Genomic DNA, 16561 nt, shown 5'->3' with positions numbered 1-16561 from the left:
GTGGTGCGTTGAGGTACATGTGGAGTCAAAAAAACGTTATCTATGGAGGCAAAGCAGGGAATGTATGAAAGTATAGTGGTACCAACACTCTTATATGGGTGTGAAGCTTGGGTGGTAAATGCAGTAGCGAGGAGACGGTTGGAGGAAGTGGAGATGTCCTGTTTAAGGGCAATGTGTGGTGTAAATATTATGCAGAAAATTCAGAGAGTGGAAATTAGGAGAAGGTGGGGAGTTAATAAAAGTATTAGTCAGAAGGCAGAAGAGGGGCTGTTGAGGTGGTTTGGTCATTTAGAGAGAATGGATCAAAGTAGAATGACATGGAAAGCATATAAATCTATAGGGGAAGGAAGGCGGGGTAGGGGTCATCCTCGAAAGGGTTGGAGAGAGGGGGTAAAGGAGGTTTTGTGGACGAAGGGCTTGGACTTCCAGCAAGCGTGCGTGAGCGTATTAGATAGGAGTGAATGGAGACGAATGGTACTTGGGACCTGACGATCTGTTGGAGTGTGAGCAGGGTAATATTTAGTGAGGGGATTCAGGGAAACCGGTTATTTTCGTATAGTCGGACTTGAGTCCTGGAAATGGGAAGTACAATGCCTGCACTTTAAAGTAGGGGTTTGGGATATTGGCAGTTTGGAGGGATATGTTGTGTATCTTTATACTATATATGCTTCTAAACTTTTGTATTCTGAGCACCTCTGCAAAAACAGTGATAGTGTGTGAGTGTGGTGAAAGTGTTGAGTGATGAAAGCATTTTCTTTTTGGGGATTTTCTTTCTTTTTTGGGTCACCCTGCCTCGGTGGGAGACTGTCGACTTGTTGAAAAAAAAAAAATGTATGTGCAGTGTGACCCAAGTGTAAGTAGAAGTAGCAAGACGTACCTGAAATCTTGCATGTTTAAGAGACAGAAAAAAGACGCCAGCAATTCTTTCTTTCAACACACTGGCCATATCTCACCGAGGCGGGGTGGCCCAAAAGGAAAAGCGAAAGTTTCTCCTTTTACATTTAGTAATATATACAGGAGAAGAGGTTACTAGTCCCTTGCTCCTCGCATTTTAGTCGCCTCTTACAACACGCATGGCTTATGGAGGAAGAATTCTGTTCTACTTCCCCATGGTGGTAACAGGAAATAAACAAGAACAAGAACTAGTAAGAAAAATAGACGAAAACCCAGAGGGGTGTGTATATACGTATATGCTTGTACATGTATGTGTAGTGTGACCTAAGTGTAAGTAGAAGTAGCAAGATGTACCTGAAACCTTGCATGTTTATGAGACAGAAAAATGGACACCAGCAATCCTACCATCATGTAAAACAATTACAGGCTTCCGTTTTACACTCACTTGGCAGTACGGTAGTACTTCCCTGGGCGGTTGCTGTCTACCAACCTACTACCTACAAAATATTTACTGTTAATTTTTTTATTTCGTAATTTATACAAAAGGGGTTACCAGCCCCTTGTTCCCGGCAATTAGTCGTCTTTTATGACATGCATGGCTTGCAAAGGAAGGATTCTTCTCCTCTTGTCCATGGAGATGTTGTTATATTGTGCTATTACAGTGGACCCCCGCATAACGATTACCTCCGAATGTGACCAATTATGTAAGTGTATTTAAGTAAGTGCGTTTGTACGTGTATGTTTGGGGGTCTGAAATGGACTAATCTACTTCACAATATTTCTTATGGGAACCCCCGTTAACCGGGGGTCCACTGTATAATGAATAATTGAACCTCCTTGAGGTATCCATGAATTCAGAATCTGTGAATACCACTGAATTCAAATAGTATGACAAATAACAAAAAAGGAACAATACCGTGCCTTTTTCTTCTCCCTCTTCCCCTTTCCTTTTCTCCTCTGGGTTGTCTTTCTCTCTTCTGTCTCGTGTTTCTGTTCCTTCTTCATTTATTTCACCACTTCCCCTTTCATGCACCTCTGTGCGCTTGCTCTCCCTCAGTGGGCACCTAGCTCTCCTGCAGTGCTCCCCTTCCTTTGTATTTGACTTGCTCGTCGTCCTTATTTCCCACTTCTACCACTACCACTACTACTACCTCTTCTACTACTACTACTACTACAACTACTGATGAAATTAAGACACATGTGCGGCGTCTGGTTGTCTTTGTTGTGGACGTTTCGCCATCCAGTGGCTGGCTGGATGGCGAAACGTCTACGATAGGGATGCCCGGGTGTTGCGCATGTGTCTTAATTTCATCTTGTTGGTATTATATACCATTCTTGTACTACTACTACTACTACTACCACCACCACCTCTTCCTGCCTATATATAGCCGTCCTGCTCCACTTCTGGTTAGTGTGACTTTGTCAATGGTCCAAGTCGGACCGAAACGTCGTTGTAAGCTTCTCTCTTTTATGTGCAGGTTATTTGTGTATAGTATGACAAGCTTGCTTTTAGATGTGGGCTCAGCTCTCTTTTAAATATTACTTTAATTTTATTAATATTGACATTAACAATGAAGTTCAGAATGAAAAATAAGGCTGAGTGTGGGGAATAACATGATTGCTCTTCAATATAGGGATCGCATGCAAAGCCATAACAAAATGAGGAACAGGAAAAAATTAAACAAAGCTATTCATGAGACACACCATGAAAAAACACTGGATAATCAAAGCAAATGAATTTGAAAGGCCACAGATTTGGAGGTTGTAAACCATACCACGGGCGGGATTTGAACCCGCGGTCAGAGAGTCTCAAAACTCCAGACCGTCATGTTAGCCACTGGACCAGCTATCATGTTGATGGCAGTGAGGGGACTTGAGCTAGAGTTCGCCACGGCCACGGTAGCTGGAGATTCGTCTGTAAAAACTTGCATTTGTGGTCACAGTGGTGCCTATGCTAACCTTCCTATGGTGTAGAAATATACCTAGTTGGACGAATCTTATTGTGGCTAGCTGGTCCAGTGGCTAACGCGACGGTCTGGAGTTTTGAGACTCTATGACCGCAGGTTCAAATCCTGCCCGTGGTATGGTTTGGTTTGTTTGCAATCGTGACATTACAATTTCGTGAGTCTTGGAGGTTGTAGATATCTGACTTTTTTTCATTCTCCCACAAAACAGCAGTTGTGGGTATTTGTAGATTCCATGCATTTCAGATCTAAGACCTACAGTGGACCCCCGGTTAACGATTTTAATCCGTGCAAGAGGGCTCATCGTTATGCGAAATAATCGTTATGCGAATGAATTTTCCCCATAAGAAATAATGGAAATAAAATTAATCCGTGCAAGACGCCCAAAAGTATGAAAAAAAATTTTTTTTACCACATGAAATGTTAATTTTAATACACACAAACTGAAAAAGGCATGCACAATTAAATGACACTTACTTTTATTGAAGATCTGGTGATGATTGATGGGATGGGAGGAGGGGAGAGAGTGTGTTAGTGTTTAGAAGGGGAATCCCCTTCCATTAGGACTTGAGGTAATAAGTCCTTTTCTGGGGTTACTTCCCTTCTTCTTTTAATGCCACTAGGGCCAGCTTCAGAGTCACTGGACTTCTTTCGCACAAGATATCTGTCCATAGTGGCCTGTACCTCTCGTTCCTTTATTTTTTATTTTTATTATCACACCGGCCGATTCCCACCAAGGCAGGGTGGCCCGAAAAAGAAAAACTTTCACCATCATTCACTCCATCACTGTCTTGCCAGAAGGGTGCTTTACACTACAGTTTTTAAACTGCAACATTAACACCCCTCCTTCAGAGTGCAGGCACTGTACTTCCCATCTCCAGGACTCAAGTCCGGCCTGCCGGTTTCCCTGAATCCCTTCATAAATGTTACTTTGCTCACACTCCAACAGCACGTCAAGTATTAAAAACCATTTGTCTCCATTCACTCCTATCAAACACGCTCACGCATGCCTGCTGGAAGTCCAAGCCCCTCGCACACAAAACCTCCTTTACCCCCTCCCTCCAACCCTTCCTAGGCCGACCCCTACCCCGCCTTCCTTCCACTACAGACTGATACACTCTTGAAGTCATTCTGTTTCGCTCCATTCTCTCTACATGTCCGAACCACCTCAACAACCCTTCCTCAGCCCTCTGGACAACAGTTTTGGTAATCCCGCACCTCCTCCTAACTTCCAAACTACGAATTCTCTGCATTATATTCACACCACACATTGCCCTCAGACATGACATCTCCACTGCCTCCAGCCTTCTCCTCGCTGCAACATTCATCACCCACGCTTCACACCCATATAAGAGCGTTGGTAAAACTATACTCTCATACATTCCCCTCTTTGCCTCCAAGGACAAAGTTCTTTGTCTCCACAGACTCCTAAGTGCACCACTCACTCTTTTTCCCTCATCAATTCTATGATTCACCTCATCTTTCATAGACCCATCCGCTGACACGTCCACTCCCAAATATCTGAATACGTTCACCTCCTCCATACTCTCTCCCTCCAATCTGATATTCAATCTTTCATCACCTAATCTTTTTGTTATCCTCATAACCTTACTCTTTCCTGTATTCACCTTTAATTTTCTTCTTTTGCACACCCTACCAAATTCATCCACCAATCTCTGCAACTTCTCTTCAGAATCTCCCAAGAGCACAGTGTCATCAGCAAAGAGCAGCTGTGACAACTCCCACTTTGTGTGTGATTCTTTATCTTTTAACTCCACGCCTCTTGCCAAGACCCTCGCATTTACTTCTCTTACAACCCCATCTATAAATATATTAAACAACCACGGTGACATCACACATCCTTGTCTAAGGCCTACTTTTACTGGGAAAAAATTTCCCTCTTTCCTACATACTCTAACTTGAGCCTCACTATCCTCATAAAAACTCTTCACTGCTTTCAGTAACCTACCTCCTACACCATACACTTGCAACATCTGCCACATTGCCCCCCTATCCACCCTGTCATACGCCTTTTCCAAATCCATAAATGCCACAAAGACCTCTTTAGCCTTATCTAAATACTGTTCACTTATATGTTTCACTGTAAACACCTGGTCCACACACCCCCTACCTTTCCTAAAGCCTCCTTGTTCATCTGCTATCCTATTCTCCGTCTTACTCTTAATTCTTTCAATTATAACTCTACCATACACTTTACCAGGTACACTCAACAGACTTATCCCCCTATAATTTTTGCACTCTCTTTTATCCCCTTTATGACTTGCCTAAAGTGTTTCACAACATTGTCAGTGTAATAATCACCAGCACGGCTTGCAATAGCTGTGTGAGGGTGATTTTCATCCATGAAGGTTTGCACTTCAAGCCACTTAGCACAGATTTCCTTTATCTTTGTAGTAGGCAACTTCTTCAATTTCTCTCTCCCCTCCTCTGAACCAGTTTCCTCAGGTCTGGCCTCTTGCTCTTGAAGTTGATCTATCAGCTCATCAGTGGTTAGTTCTTCATTGTCCTCCTCCACCAACTCTTCCACATCCTCCCCACTAACCTCCAACCCCAAGGACTTTCCCAATGCCACAATGGATTCCTCAACTGGCACAGGATTCTCAGGGTTAGCCTCAAACCCTTCAAAATCCCTTTTGTCTACACATTCTGGCCACAGTTTCTTCCAAGCAGAGTTCAAGGTCCTCTTTGTCACTTCCTCCCAAGCCTTACCTATAAGGTTTACACAATTGAGGATATTAAAGTGATCTCTCCAAAACTCTCTTAGAGTCAGTTGAGTTTCTGAGGTCATTACAAAGCACCTTTCAAACAGAGCTTTTGTGTACAGTTTCTTGAAGTTGGAAATAACCTGCTGGTCCATGGGCTGCAGGAGAGGAGTGGTATTAGGAGGCAAAAACTTCACCTTAATGAAGCTCATGTCCCCATAAAGTCGCTCTGCCACGTCTGTAGGATGACCAGGGGCATTGTCTAACACCAGGAGGCACTTAAGTTCTAATTTCTTTTCAGTTAGGTAATTTTTCACATTGGGGGCAAATGCATGGTGTAACCAGTTATAGAAAAATTCCCTAGTGACCCATGCCTTACTGTTTGCCCTCCACAGCACACACAAATTATCCTTGAGGACATTCTTTTGCCTGAACGCTCTGGGAGTTTCAGAGTGATACACTAATAAAGGCTTCACTTTGCAATCACCAGTAGCATTGGCACACATCAACAAAGTAAGCCTGTCTTTCATAGGCTTATGTCCTGGGAGTGCCTTTTCCTCCTGAGTAATGAAGGTCCTGCTTGGCATTTTCTTCCAGAACAGGCCTGTTTCATCACAATTAAACACTTGTTCAGGTTTCAGTCCTTCAGTTTCTATGTACTCCTTGAATTCCTGCACATATTTTTCAGCCGCTTTGTGGTCCGAACTGGCAGCCTCACCATGCCTTATCACACTATGGATGCCACTACGCTTCTTAAATCTCTCAAACCAACCTTTGCTGGCCTTAAATTCACTCACATCATCACTAGTTGCAGGCATTTTTTTAATTAAATCCTCATGCAACTTCCTAGCCTTTTCACATATGATCGCTTGAGAGACGCTATCTCCTGCTATCTGTTTTTCATTTATCCACACCAATAAGAGTCTCTCAACATCTTCCATCAATTGCGATCTTTGTTTCGAAAACACAGTTGAACCTTTGGCAAGAACAGCTTCCTTGATTGTCTTTCTGGTGCCCACAATAGTAGCGATGGTTGATTGGGGTTTCTTGTACAGCTTGACTAGGTCGGCTATACGCACTCCACTTTCATACTTATCAATTATCTCTTTCTTCATCTCTATAGTAATTCTTACCCTTTGAGGTGTAGGGTTGGCACTAGAAGCTTTCTTGGGGCCCATGGTCACTTATTTTCCAGAAACAGCACTGAAAATACTGTAATAATACGAAATATTCCGAGTGTATGCTTGGATGTTACCGCGGAGGCTGGCTGGTAAACAATGGGACGGAGCGGCACATGTGAGGCTGGCTGAGGGCACATTGGACGCGTCTCGGACGAAAATCGGTATGCGGGTTTTTAATCGGTATGCGCGGCAAAAATTTTGCGATAAAAGTAATCGTTATGCGGAAAAATCGCTATGCGATGCCATCGTTATGCGGGGGTCCACTGTACTTCCCTTTCAGGAAAATATTATGCATTAGTAGAGACCACAAGATGAAATTACACTTGAAATTCCACTTATTGTAGAGATTTGGGTAGAGGAGGTTTTGAGTGCTAGGAGCTTAAACATCCAACAGGCTTGTGTGAGTGTGTTAGATCAGAATGCGTGGAGGCCAAGTGATTTTAATGACTTGACATGTTGGAGTGTGATCAAGATAACATTTATGGAGGGATTTGTGGGTAATCAGTTAGCCAGACCTGAGTCCTTAAGGTGAAAATAAGAGTGCCTGTACTCCAAAGGAGGGATAAGGATGTTGCAATTCAGGTCATCTGAAATGTGATATCATACTTCTGGCAAGACAGCGAGTGAATGAATGTCGATGAATATTTCCTTTTTTTAGGGGGTCACCCTAACTCGGTGAGAAATGGCTAGTGTGTCAATGAAAACTGGTTCATTCTTTATAGCCTGTAGCCCATTTAAATTATACTTTTAACTAATATGAATACATAATAATATAATATATAGTTTTGCAGATTATATTATGGAAAATGTATTAGTCAAGCTACACCAGCCAATACATAAGTACAAAAACAAAAATATAACTTACTGTTTTTTTCTCCTGGCTTGAGCTGCCTTTATAGATGTTACTTTATCAGACAGATTTAAGTTCTCTATCTGCTTGATGATAACACCTGAATCCAAGCTGACTTTTCTAAGACCCTTACGAAGCTGAGCAGCCTCGCTGGGATTTTCAGAATCCACAACACGGCTAATGAGGACACTCCATAGTTTAGATTGCACCTCTTCACTCCTGATGCTTGTCAAGAACTTACGAGTCATAACCTGGAGACATATGCTTCATTGGGTCATATGAAATAAAAAGGACCAGCATTAATGCTGTTCCCTAATTAGAAAATAAGCTGAAATACAATAAAAACTGTAAGTTAACACTATGATTAGAGATTTTAGTTGTTTTGGCTACCAGTAGTTTGAAAGTTAGTGATGAATATTTTTTTATTCATTATTAGTGATAACTTTATAACAATCTGGAATCACATACACTTTTGCCAGAGCATTCAGATGCTATGAAGATGCTGATGAAATGAGTTTTATGCTTGATAGAGTTGCAAACTGTTTTGTATGCAAGGGGCTTGGATATACAACAGACATATGTAAGTGTGTTAGATAGGAGTTGAGACAAATGGTTCCTGGGACCTGATGAGCTGTTGGAGTTTGAGCAAGGAAATATTTTGTGAAGGGATTCAGGGAAACTGGTTAGCCAGACTTGAGTCCTGGAGGTGGGAAGTAAAGTGCTTGTACTCTAAAGGAGGGGTTTGGGATATTTGCTCATTGGAAAGACATCTAAACTGTCTTATCTGTGTGCCTCTGGCAAGACAGTGCAAATGTGAAAGATGGTTAAGTGTTTCTTTTTAGGTCACCCTGCCTCAATGGGAGACAGCCAGTGTTAAAAAAAAAAAAAGCCATTTAGCAAAGAAATAAGTACTACTGCTTACCCCTATATAACAGGTAGTGAAATAAAGAAGGAAATATAAGAAATTAAATACTGAAGAGAATTTTAAGCTGTTGAAAAATAAAAGAAAGCTGGTGGTGCACTAAAAGAACTGAGGAAAAAAAAGATGGAAATAAACTACATTAAAAAATACTACACTAATCTGTGAAATAAACATAGATTTTTATTTATTTTTTTATTAACACATCAGCCGTTTCCCACCAAGATAGGGTGGCTTGAAAAAGAAAAACTTTCATCATCATTCACTTAATTTTTGTCTTGCCAGACGGGCACTTACACTACAGTTATAAAACTGCAACATTAAATACCCATTCTTCAGAGTGCAGCACTGTACTTCCCATCTCCAGGACTCAGGTCTGGCCTGCTGGTTTCCCTGAATCCCTTCATAAATGTTACCTTGTTCACACTCCAACAGCACATCAAGTATTAAACACCATTTGTCTCCATTCGCTCCTATCTAACATGCTCACACATGCTTGCTGGAAGTCCAAGCCCCTTGCACACAAAACCTCCTTTGCTCCCTCCCTCAAACCTTTCCTAGGACAACCTGTACCCCGCTTTCCCTCCACTACAGATTTATACACTCTCAAAGTCATTCTATTTTGTTCCGTCTCTCTACATATCCAAACCACCTCAACAACCCCTCCTCAGCCCTCTGGATAATAGTTTTGGTAATTCCACACCTCCTGATTTCCAAATTATGAATTCTCTGCATTACATATATTCGCCCCACACACTGCCCTCAAGCATAAGAATGGAGGAACACTGCAGAAGGCCTACTGGCCCATACAAGGCAGGTCCTTATGAACACGAACCCTACTCAAAGCTTCCCAAAAATATCCTCCCGTACCCAATGACACATCAGAACATAAGAATGGAGGAACACGACACCTCCACTGTCTCCAGCCTTCTCTTTGTTGCAACATTCACTACCCATGCTTCACTTCCATAAAAGAGCATTGGTATAACTATACTCTCATACATTCCCTCTCTTTGCTTCCATGGACAAAGTTCTTTGTCTCCACAGACTCCTCAGTGCACCACTCACCCTTTTCCCCTTGCCAATTCTATGATTCACCTCATCTTTCATAGACTCATCTGCTGACACATCCACTCCTAAATATCTGAATACATTCACCTCCTCCACACTCTCTCCCTCCAATCTGATATCCAATCTTTCGTTACCTAATTTTTTTGTTATCCTCATCATTTTACTCTTTCCTATATTCACTTTTAAATAAACAGTGTTAACAGAATAAACAGGAAACATCTTGGAACCATTAATGAGAAAGCTTTGTTCAGAAACTGGAGAAAATGAAAAAGTATGAAACGAGACTAGCTCCGAGCTAAGGGGCGTGTGTCACAAAGTGAGACTAATGGAATCAAAGAATCAGGGAAGACATGATAAAACATGAAAATACTCAAGAGGAATTTATAGGGCAGACAGGGAAAAGCTGTTTAGAGAGGCACAGCTGGACGTTAGACATAGATAAGTCACAGGGATGCTAGGAAGCATTTCTCCAGTGTCAGCATGGTTAAGAAATGGAATGACCTCAACGAAGAAGTGGTGGAGGCATACTCCATACATAGTTTTAAGTGTAGGTATGAGAGGGGCCACAAGGCTACGAGGGAGTGAATCTTGAAAACAGCAAGTTGAAGGTGAGATCATTAGCCAAGATTCAATCCTGCAACCACATACAAGCGAGTACATAAAGGTGAGTACAATGCCTGGGGATTGGGAGGAAATTAGGTATGATCAGAAGAAGGGGACAGTAGCTCCAATTCCTTAGATCAAGTGCCCTACACAAGTGTACTTTTCTTTTTTCAACAAGTCAGGTGGCCCTCTCCCACCGAGCAGGGTGACCCATAAAGAAAGAAAATCCCCAAAAAGAAAATACTTTCATCATCATTAAACACTTTCACCTCACTCACACATAATCAGTCTTAGCAGAGGTGCTCAGATACGACAGTTTAGAAGTTCCTCCAAACTGTCAATATCCCAAACCCCTCCTTTAAAGTGGAGGCATTGTACTTCCCATTTCTAGGACTCAAGTCCAGCTAACCATTTTCCCTGAATCCCTTCACAAAATATTACCCTGCTCACACTCCAACAGCTCGTCAGGTCCCATAAACCATTCGTCTCCATTCACTCCAATCTAACACACACACACATGCTTGCTGTAAGTCCAAGCCTCTCGCCCACAAAACCTCCTTTACCCCCTCCTTCCAACGTTTTTGAGGATGACCCCTACCCCACCTTCCTTCCCCTACAAATTTATACACTATCCAAGTCATTCTACTTTGTTCCATTCCCTCTAAATGACCAAACCACCTGAACAACCCCACTTCAGCCCTCTGACTAATACTTTTAGTAACTCCACACCTCCTAATTTCCATACTCCGAATTCTGTGTGTAATATTTACACCACACACTACCCTTAGACAGGACATCTCCACTGCCTCCAGCTGCCTCCTCACTGCAACATTTACAACTCATGTAAGAGTGTTGGTACCACTATACTTTCATACACTTCCTTCTTTGTCTCCATAGATAACGGTTTTCGTCTCCACAGATACCTCAACACACCACTCACCTTTTATCCTTCATCAATTTTATGGTTAACCTCATCCTTCATAAACCCATCTGCTGGCAAGTCAACTCCCAAATATCTGAAAACATTCACTTCTTCCATATTCCCTCTCTCCAACGTGATATCCAGTTTTTCTTTAAATCATTTGATACCCTCATCACCTTACTCTCATCTATGTTCACTTTCAACTTCCTACCTTTATACAGTAACTATCTGAATATCACAACTTACCTGATTCATCAAGATGCTTTGTGGTGAAACAAAACCTTCATAAACAGCATCTTGAGAGAAGTCTAGAACTTGTCTTGAACATGTGATAACCTTGAGGAAGAACTCCCATCCATCTTTACTTTCCAAAACCTCTGAAGCGCTGGGAGTGAAGTGAAGCAAAATGTAATAGAGTGAAAATGAGGTGACATAATCAAGCTTGGAATCTTCTTTCAAACTGAGGACTTGTTTCATAATGCTTTCTGCCACAGGTAGTAAACTGCTGAGGATGTCCTGAAAGGAAATTTTAAATGTAAAGAAAATAGGCAAAAGTCATTATGTAAATAGCAAACACTGAGAAAAGCTGGAAGAACTACCATAAAGGCACATAAAACAATATAAAGTAATGAAACTCTTGAAAAATAGGAGGCAACAGTGTTGATGGAGAATTAGTCAATCCAATGAACAAACTTGGATATAGAAAAAATGTTTTAATAATGTATATTTATAACATGTAAAGAAAAAGATGATGAATCACACTTTATTTTTAAACTTTACTGGGTGATTATCAATTTCACTGGTCTAAATTTTTTTCAGACAAAATATAAAAAAAAAGTAATAATCAACTGATGATCAGTATAAATAAGAACAAACTAAAAAGAAATGTTAACTTACAGAATTCATCACATGACTGAGAACAAAGAGAAGTGCTCTTTTCAGATGCATTGGTACACTTTTAGATATGACAGTATCAACCAGAGCCTTAGTAACTTGCGTACTCTTTGAATTTTGTGTCTCCCCAAATTCGGACAGCACTGAGGAAACATGGCTGAAGGAGGAACAGGCAGTTATTACAATCAATACACTGAGTATGTTTTCTTTTTTTTCAACAAGTCGGCCGTCTCCCACCGAGGCAGGGTGACCCAAAAAAGAAAGAAAATTCCCAAAAAGAAAATGCTTTCATCATCATTCAACACTTTCACCACACTCACACATAATCACTGTTTTTGCAGAGGTGCTCAGAATACAACAGTTTAGAAGCATATACGTATAAAGATACACAACATATCCCTCCAAACTGCCAATATCCCAAACCCCTCCTTTAAAGTGCAGGCATTGTACTTCCCATTCCCAGGACTCAAGTCCGACTATATGAAAATAACCGGTTTCCCTGAATCCCTTCACTAAATATTACCCTGCTCACACTCCAACAGATCGTCAGGTCCCAAGTACCATTCGTCTCCATTCACTACTATCTAACACGCTCACGCACGCTTGCTGGAAGTCCAAGCCCCTTGCCCACAAAACCTCCTTTACCCCCTCTCTCCAACCCTTTTGAGGACGACCCCTACCTCGCCTTCCTTCCCCTATAGATTTATATGCTTTCCATGTCATTCTACTTTGATCCATTCTCTCTAAATTACCAAACCACCTCAACAACCCCTCTTCTGCCCTCTGACTAATACTTTTATTAACTCCACACCTTTTCCTAATTTCCACACTCCGAATTTTCTGCATAATATTTACACCACACATTGCCCTTAGACAGGACATCTCCACTGCCTCCAACCGTCTCCTCGCTCCTGCATTTACCACCCAAGCTTCACACCCATATAAGAGTGTTGGTACTACTATACTTTCATACATTCCCTTCTTTGCCTCCATAGATAACGTTTTTTGACTCCACATATACCTCAATGCACCACTCACCTTTTTTCCCTCATCAATTCTATGATTAACCTTATTATTTTTTTATTATCACACTGGCCGATTCCCACCAAGGCAGGGTGGCCCGAAAAAGAAAAACTTTCACCATCATTCACTCCATCACTGTCTTGCCAGAAGGGTGCTTTACACTACAGTTTTTAAACTGCAACATTAACACCCCTCCTTCAGAGTGCAGGCACTGTACTTCCCATCTCCAGGACTCAAGTCCGGCCTGCCGGTTTCCCTGAATCCCTTCATAAATGTTACTTTGCTCACACTCTAACAGCACGTCAAGTATTAAAAACCATTTGTCTCCATTCACTCCTATCAAACACGCTCACGCATGCCTGCTGGAAGTCCAAGCCCCTCGCACACAAAACCTCCTTTACCCCCTCCCTCATGATTAACCTTATCCTTCATAAATCCATCCGCCGACACGTCAACTCCCAAGTATCTGAAAACATTCACTTCTTCCATACTCCTCCTCCCCAATTTGATATCCAATTTTTCTTTATCTAAATCATTTGATACCCTCATCACCTTATTCTTTTCTATGTTCACTTTCAACTTTCTACCTATACACACATTCCCAAACTCATCCACTAACCTTCGCCCTTTGCAATTTTTCTTTAGAATCTCCCATAAGCACAGTATCATCAGCAAAAAGTAACTGTGTCAATTCCCATTTTGAATTTGATTCCCCAAAATTTAATCCCACCCCTCTCCTGAACACCCTAGCATTTACTTCCTTTACAACCCCATCTATAAATATATTAAACAACCATGGTGACATTACACATCCCTGTCTAAGACCTACTTTTACCGGGAAGTAGTCTCCCTCTCTTCTACACACCCTAACCTGAGCCTCACTATCCTCATAAAAACTCTTTACAGCATTTAGTAACTTACCACCTATTCCATATACTTGCAACATCTGCCACATTGCTCCCCTATCCACTCAATCATATGCCTTTTCTAAATCCATAAATGCAATAAAAACTTCCCTACCTTTATCTAAATACTGTTCACATATATGCTTCAATGTAAGCATTTGATCTACACATCCCCTACCCACTCTGAAACCTCCTTGCTCATCCACAATCCTACATTCTGTCTTACCTCTAATTCTTTCAATTATAACCCTACCGTACACTTTTCCTGGTATACTCAATAAACTTATTCCTCTATAATTTTTACAATCTCTTTTGTCCCCTTTCCCTTTATATAAAGGGACTATACATGCTCTCTGCCAATCCCTAGGTACCTTCCCCTCTTTCATACATTTATTAAATAAAAGTACCAACCACTCCAACACTATATCCCCCCCTGCTTTTAACATTTCTGTCATGATCCCATCAGTTCCAGCTGCTTTACCCCCTTTCATTCTATGTAATGCCTCGCGTACCTCCCCCACACTTACATTCTGCTCTTCTTCACTCCTAAAAGATGGTATACCTCTCTGACCAGTGCATGAAATTACCGCCTCCCTTTCTTCCTCAACATTTAAAAGTTCCTCAAAATATTCTCGCCATCTATCTAATACCTCCCTCTCCCCATCTACTAACTCCCCTACTCTGTTTTTAACTGACAAATCCATACTTTCCCTAGGCTTTCTTAACTTGTTTAACTCCAAATTTTTTTCTTCTTTCTTTCAACACACCGGCTGTATCCCACCGAGGCGGGGTGGCCCAAAAGGAAAACGAAAGTTTCTCCTTTTACATTTAGTAATATATACAGGAAAAGAGGTTACTAGCCCCTTGCTCCCGGCATTTTAGTCGCCTCTTACAACACGCATGGCTTACGGAGGAAGAATTCTGTTCCACTTCCCCATGGAGATAAGGGGAAATAAACAAGAATAAGAACTAGAAAGAAAATAGAAGAAAATCCAGAGGGGTGTGTGTATATATATGCTTGTACCTGTATGTGCAGTGTGACCTAAGTGTAAGTAGAAGTAGCAAGACGTACCTGAAATCTTGCATGTTCATGAGACAGAAAAAAGGACACCAGCAATCCTACAATCATGTAAAACAATTACAGGCTTTCGTTTTACACTCACTTGGCAGGACGGTAGTACCTCCCTGGGCGGTTGCTGTCTACCAACCTATTACCTAGGAAAATTTTTTCTTATTTTCATTAAAATTCCTTGACAGTGCCTCTCCCACTTTATCATCTGCTCTCCTTTTGCACTCTCTCACCACTCTCTTCACCTTTCTTTTACTCTCCATATACTCTGCTCTTCTTATAACACTTCTGCTTTGTAAAAACCTCTCATAAGCTAACTTTTTCTCTTTTATCACACCCTTTACTTCATCATTCCACCAATCACTCCTCTTTCCACCTCCCCCCACCCTCCTATAACCACAAACTTCTGCCCCACATTCTAATACTGCATTTTTAAAACTATTCCAACCCTCTTCAACCCCCCCACTACTCATCTTTGCACTAGCCCACCTTTCTGCCAACAGTCACTTATATCTCCCCCGAACTTCCTCCTCCCTTAATTTATACACTTTCACCTCCCTCTTACTTGTTGTTGCCACCTTCCTCTTTTCCCATATGCCTCTTACTCTAACTGTAGCTACAACTGAATAATGATCCGATATATCAGTTGCCCCTCTATAAACATGTACATGTTGTGTAAGAATGGTATATAATACCGACAAGATGAAATTAAGACACATGTGCAACATCTGGGTATCTTTATTGTAGACGTTTTGCCATTCAGTGGCTTTATCAATACAAATTCTAGGACATAACTTGAAGAGAGTATAACTATGTACAGAAGATGAGGTAATCAGTCCCTCAACCTAGGAGTAGGTGCGAAGAGCACCATAGTCGTGGAGATTCTGAAGCAGAAGAAAGGAGCCTGGCGCTTATATAGTAACGTCAGGTGTAGCAGACGAGGGCATAGTCACTGGTAGGAGGGACTCCCCAGTGGAAGTAGGTCCTTCCCAAAGAGATGGGTTAGTTGTAGTAGTAGTTGTCGTAGTCGTGAAGGTTATGTACATGTCCTCAGAATCAAGATTCCATGACTATACCCTCGTCTGCTACACCTGACGTTACTATACAGTGGACCCCCGCATACTGTTGGCATCACATAACGTTTAATCCGCATACCGCTCGCTTTCATCGCAAAAATTTTGCCTCGCATACTGCTCAAAAACCCGCTCACCGCTCTTTGTCCGAGACGCGTCCAATGTGCGCCCTTAGCCAGCCTCACATGTGCCGCCGGTGGCATTGTTTACCAGCCAGCCTCCGCGGTAACATCCAAGCATACAATCGGAACATTTCGTATTATTAGTGTTTTTGGTGATTTTATCTGCAAAATAAGTGACCATGGGCCCCAAGAAAGCTTCTAGTGCCAACCCTACAGCAATAAGGGTGAGAATTACTACTATAGAGATGAAGAAAAAGATCATTGATAAGTATGAAAGTGGAGTGCGTGTCTCCGAGCTGGCCAGGTTGTATAATAAACCCCAATCAACCATCGCTACTATTGGTGGTA

The 16561-nt window shown here is 41.7% G+C and overlaps 1 protein-coding gene across 2 annotated transcripts in view; it reads right to left on the bottom strand.

Moving 5' to 3' along the window:
- Window positions 1-16561, bottom strand: part of l(2)k09022 (HEAT repeat containing 1 homolog l(2)k09022) — a gene marked incomplete at its 5' end in the record, with an annotated part of 169710 nt that overhangs the window by 73217 nt on the left and 79932 nt on the right. For both annotated transcript variants that reach the window (XM_070098672.1, XM_070098673.1), the window contains 3 exon segments: window positions 7628-7863; window positions 11374-11643; window positions 12025-12178. In XM_070098672.1, the coding sequence (XP_069954773.1) occupies window positions 7628-7863; window positions 11374-11643; window positions 12025-12178 (660 nt within the window).

Source organism: Cherax quadricarinatus, chromosome 63 (genome assembly GCF_038502225.1).
Source record: "Cherax quadricarinatus isolate ZL_2023a chromosome 63, ASM3850222v1, whole genome shotgun sequence".
NCBI lineage: Eukaryota > Metazoa > Arthropoda > Malacostraca > Decapoda > Parastacidae > Cherax > Cherax quadricarinatus.
Note: the sequence above shows the minus strand (reverse complement) of the source record. Positions and strands in the feature narration are given on the sequence as shown.